The sequence below is a fragment of the Anarrhichthys ocellatus genome, unplaced genomic scaffold (assembly GCF_004355925.1).
Source record: "Anarrhichthys ocellatus isolate YVR2014 unplaced genomic scaffold, GSC_Weel_1.0 scaffold7046, whole genome shotgun sequence".
In the NCBI taxonomy this organism is placed as follows: domain Eukaryota; kingdom Metazoa; phylum Chordata; class Actinopteri; order Perciformes; family Anarhichadidae; genus Anarrhichthys; species Anarrhichthys ocellatus.
In genome coordinates, this window is record NW_022287020.1 from 1 (window position 1) to 2,512 (window position 2,512).

At 48.8% G+C, this 2,512-nt stretch overlaps 1 protein-coding gene across 1 annotated transcript; it reads right to left on the minus strand.

The window, feature by feature from the left end:
- Positions 1 to 316: 316 nt before the first annotated feature.
- Positions 317 to 2,050, minus strand: LOC116380396 (IQ motif and SEC7 domain-containing protein 1-like). The gene is made up of 3 exons (XM_031842320.1): positions 1,750 to 2,050; positions 800 to 973; positions 317 to 705 (listed from the first exon to the last, which is right to left on the minus strand). The coding sequence occupies exons 2-3, from the start codon at positions 965 to 967 to the stop codon at positions 565 to 567; spliced, it is 309 nt and encodes a 102-aa protein (XP_031698180.1). The 5' UTR covers positions 968 to 973; positions 1,750 to 2,050; the 3' UTR covers positions 317 to 564.
- Between the last annotated feature and the right edge of the window lie 462 nt (positions 2,051 to 2,512).

Consider the following 2,512-nt stretch of genomic DNA (forward strand, 5'->3'; position numbering starts at 1 on the left):
AGGTCTCTACCAGAGACGTATACGGTGTCTCTACGTCACTCCTCCTCTGTGGCCAGTAGAAGCATTCAGTAATCTATGTGCTCGGATGTTTCACACTTACTAACTTTCTCCTGGAGTTCTTAAATGCATCTTAAAGAGTATGGATGATTAGGGCGACTGTGGCTAAGTGGAGAGCAGGGCCGTCCTTCAATGAGAGGATCGGCGGTTTGATCCCCGGCTCTGCTAGTCGCATGTCGATGTGTCCTTGAGCAAGACACATAACCCCAAAATTGCTCCCGTAGCTGTGCCTACGGTGTATGAATGTGATAGAATTGTCACTTAGCCCCTGCCATCAGAGTGTGAATGGGTGAATGATGACAAGTAGTGTGAAAGCGCTTTGAGTGGTCGTAAAAGACTAGAAAAGTTGTATACAATTACAGTCCATGATAAGAAAGCCATCTTCATCTCCTTGAGGAATGCAGCTGAAAGCTAAAAATAAATGCTGGTAATCACAACTTGAGTCTTTTCAAGTTCAGGAATTTCCCGCTCCAACTTTTATTTGAGTGTTTACAGTAAACAGCTGCTTTAATGTCCACACATCTGTGAAGCAGGTGACACAGGTGAGTTTACCTGCTTGGAGAAGGAGTCGTCGATGTCTCCCGCGTCGTCCGAACCCCGCTGACCTGCTGACCCCTGACCCTGCGGCTGCCGCTCATCAAACGAGTACTGGACCCACCGAAGAGCAGAAAAACAAACTGTTTAGTTGTGTGTTTTATGGTGTGTGTGTGTTACACACTGTGTTGTGTATGTGCGTGTGCACCTGCATCCTCATATTGGACAGGATGATGCGGCGCGTCATCCGGCTCTCCGAGGCCGAGCTGCGAAGCCTCTCGAAGTTCTTGTTCATGCGGTACTGCCTGAACGCCATCTGGATCGTTCTCGCCGCTCGCCGGGACACAAACTGGCCCCCGTACTTCCTCTCCAGCATCTCCACCTACCGAGGTATCGAAGGGATGGAGGACACGAACGGAGGTTCACTTCAGTTACATTATGATGCCTTCAGGCTCTGCAAAAGGTCAATTTAACCCACACATAGTGGTAACTGACTTTAAACAGTAATTTAGAAGCAGCATCGATAACAGCAGAGTGAAGACATCTGTTACTGAACGATCAATCACACACTGTAGCATTGTTTTGAGCTGATCTAAAGTAACTGAGTTAGTCTTTGTCAGTAACTGTTGCGTTTGTGTCTTTAAATGTTAGTCAATCAAAAATATAATATTATATCAGCCGACAAAACTGACATTATGAATAAAGCAGTTTTAGATCACGACAACATTCTCAGAACTGTGACTTTGTGGGGAGAGTTACTGAACTTCATACGTTGCACATACAAGGACTTTGTCTTGCTGAACGTTTGAACCGTTACGTGACTTCAACAGTCCTGTTCTTCACACCAAACAGACAGAAAGTGGTAAGAAATACAGAGACTGGGATGCACTGGAATCAAATGTGATGAAATTGTGTTGAAGAGCTTCGATGCAGCTAAATAGGACAGACATGGAAATCCTGACACGGTGCTGAGTATCAGCCCACGATGATGTGTGTGTGTGTGTGTGTGTGTGTGTGTGTGAAACACCATGTGTGGGCGCTCTGACGTGCATTGTTCTCTTGCTTTCTTTTTAAAAGGCTGCATCCAACTCAGAATGTAACAGACACAATAACATGAAAACTCAGTGAAGACTTGTAGACCTCATGTGGTCGTCGTACCTTCTTGTCCTGGAGGTCCGTAGAGAGCTCATAGCTGTCGGATAGAGCCTTGCCGCGTTTGCTCTCCTCCTCCTCTTGCTTGCGGAGCGCCAGGCTGGCCGGCTGGTGTCGGCTGCGCTGAGCCCAGGCAAGGCTCGCCGGGCTGGGGGGAGAGATGGGAGAGCTACCCTGAAGGGAGGGGGGAGAAGAGAGGGAGGTCAACTATTGAATATGCAACTTCAAGCTATACAGAGAACTTTCATTTAGTGTTGATTCTGTCGCCCCCTGTGGACTAAAGCTGTAGTGTCTCTGAACACCAGACTCCCTTTAGAAAACCTCTCATTTTACTGCAGCAGGGTCTGACAGTCTGACCCTCTCAGTCCTGGTTCTGGTTCTCCCGTGCCTCCCTTCCCTCCAGCAGGTCCAGCAATACGTCCTGGGTCTCCAGCAACGTGGTGTCGGTGTCGGCTCTGCTCCTGGAGGAGGAGGAGGAGGAGGAGGAGATGCTGCTGTTGCTGCCGGGAGCTGAGCTCTCCTCCTCCCTCCGGAGCTCCGGATCTGGATCTGTCCATGGTGGACCGGTCTCTGCTGGAGGATCTGGGTCTGTCCACGGTGGACCGGTCTCTGCTGGAGTCTGAGCTGAAGGAGTTTCTGGTGAACCAGCATGAGTTCATCTGATTTCAACAGAATCTGACCCGGTGGCTCCGATGACGAGCATTAAGAATAACTCTATAGAAACAGACCATCTTCTCTCTGATGGTCTCTTTACTGATGGAGGTCTGAT